Source organism: Mustela lutreola, chromosome 2, assembly GCF_030435805.1.
Source record: "Mustela lutreola isolate mMusLut2 chromosome 2, mMusLut2.pri, whole genome shotgun sequence".
NCBI classification, from domain to species: domain Eukaryota; kingdom Metazoa; phylum Chordata; class Mammalia; order Carnivora; family Mustelidae; genus Mustela; species Mustela lutreola.
In genome coordinates this window covers 178,504,628-178,506,513 of record NC_081291.1, presented here as the reverse complement: position 1 = coordinate 178,506,513, position 1,886 = coordinate 178,504,628, and the positions used below count along the sequence as shown (strand labels likewise).

Sequence of the window (1,886 nt, the reverse complement as noted above, 5' to 3'; positions counted from 1 at the left end):
ACCTAGTAACTAAGATTTTGGAAAACATTGTAGCAGAATCTCTCCTTGCAGAACTTACTTATTTGATTCCCATACTAACATGTATTAGTAATTGAATATTTTATGGACAAAGTGGTCCTTTTCTACTTTCTCAATATTCTATGATTTTGAATTTTTTTTCAAATTTAAATTAATTTTCACAGGGATGATATTTCTTCTAAGAATGTTATAAAATTTTCTTTATAACTTTTTTCATAGCATTTATTACCTCCTTATTTCTTAGACTATAAATAAAAGGGTTTAATAAAGGGATCACTAGAGTATAAAAAACAGCACCAGGTATGTCTTCATCCTCTTCTTTAAGTGACTGTGGTCGAGTGTACACAAAGAGAAGAGAACCATAGAATATTGAGACAGAGAGAAAGTGAGATGAACAAGTAGATAAGGCTTTGCCTCTTCCCTCTTTGGATTTCATTTTGAAAATCATAAAAAGGATGCAGAGATAAGAAATTAGGACTACGATAACAGAGAAGACTAAAACTGAACCTGCAAAGATAAATATCATCAATTCATTGATGTAAGGGTCAACACAGGAAAGTCTGTATAATGGAAAAGCATCACAAAAAAAGTGATTAATTTGATTTGACCCACAGAACGTTAACCTAAAGAGAAACCCTACATGAATCATGGGATGCAGATTTCCAGCTATATAGGCCCCTATGGTCATCTGAACGCAGAGTTTCTTTGACATTATGGTGTGGTACTGCAGAGGGCTACATATGGCCACATAGCGATCATAGGCCATTGCTGCCAGGAGAAAACAGTCTGTAGTTTCAGCAAGGCAGAGAAAATAAAACTGTGCCATGCATTCATAAAGGGAAATCATTTTGTCCTTTGAAAAGAAGTTCTCTAACATTTTGGGGGTAATAGCACAGGAACAACAGGAATCCATCAGAGCCAGGTTGCCCAGAAAGATGTACATTGGTGTGTGAAGACGATGCTCCATAAAAATCAATACCACCAGACCCAGATTCCCCACCATAGTGACCATGTAGATAGTGAGAAATACCACAAACAGGAGGCTCCTCAACTCTGGGTGATCTGTAAATCCTGTGAGGATAAATTCAGTGGTGAGGGAGTAGTTATCCTCAGTCATATCCACCTTCTCTGTTGAGATAGGAATTCTGGAAATACAAGATTCTAATTTAGAGTGTGTATAACTTTCCTTCCAACTATATCTTTTTACAACAAAGAGAGGAGCTTCTTCAAACTTCCCTTAGTATCTCTGGATACAGACACACAAACCTCTAGGAGATAGTCATTCCCCTAACATGTCAGTTTTATAACCTCAATTCTGAAAATCAACATTCCCATGAATATTTTTGTAATTGCAAAAAGAACGCTTACAAAGGAAAAGGTTTGTCTTCATGAATTCATGTATGAATAGTGTACAAATCTTCCATACCCATATTTGGTTCATTGTTGATATAATTTCATTGTTGACATAATTTTAGTGTCAATTTTTGTATTAATGATCCTTAAAATAAATTTACCATCAATTTCCATATATACACATTTTTGTAACTGAGCAAAAATACTTCATATACTCTCCCAGTGGAGTGAATGCCTGAAAATAGCATTCAACAAATATTAAATTTATATCTTAGGAATTGTTGAAGATCACAAAGGTTTAGGAATAGGACTTTCATTTTTAAAGAAAATTACTTTGGCTATCCAAGGAAGTAATTATCTGTATATTTTCACCTCATTCATCACTTTCTCTGGGATTAGATCCATTTCCATTAAAACTGATTTTGTCCATCCCATCATTCCTGTTGAGTTTTCCCAAATATCTAAATCCTCTTTTTCTTTATGTAAAGTTTACGTATAATGTTACTTAAGAAAGT

At 34.1% G+C, this 1,886-nt stretch overlaps 1 protein-coding gene across 1 annotated transcript; it reads right to left on the bottom strand.

Moving 5' to 3' along the window:
• Positions 1 to 205: 205 nt before the first annotated feature.
• Positions 206 to 1,135, bottom strand: LOC131825930 (olfactory receptor 5K3-like). Its single transcript, XM_059165255.1, has one exon. The coding sequence runs from the start codon at positions 1,133 to 1,135 to the stop codon at positions 206 to 208; it is 930 nt and encodes a 309-aa protein (XP_059021238.1).
• Between the last annotated feature and the right edge of the window lie 751 nt (positions 1,136 to 1,886).

What these genes read in the sequence shown, in the direction of transcription:
- LOC131825930 (XM_059165255.1), bottom strand. Translation starts at nt 1,135, where the DNA reads ATGACTGAGGATAACTACTCCCTCACCACTGAATTTATCCTCACAGGA.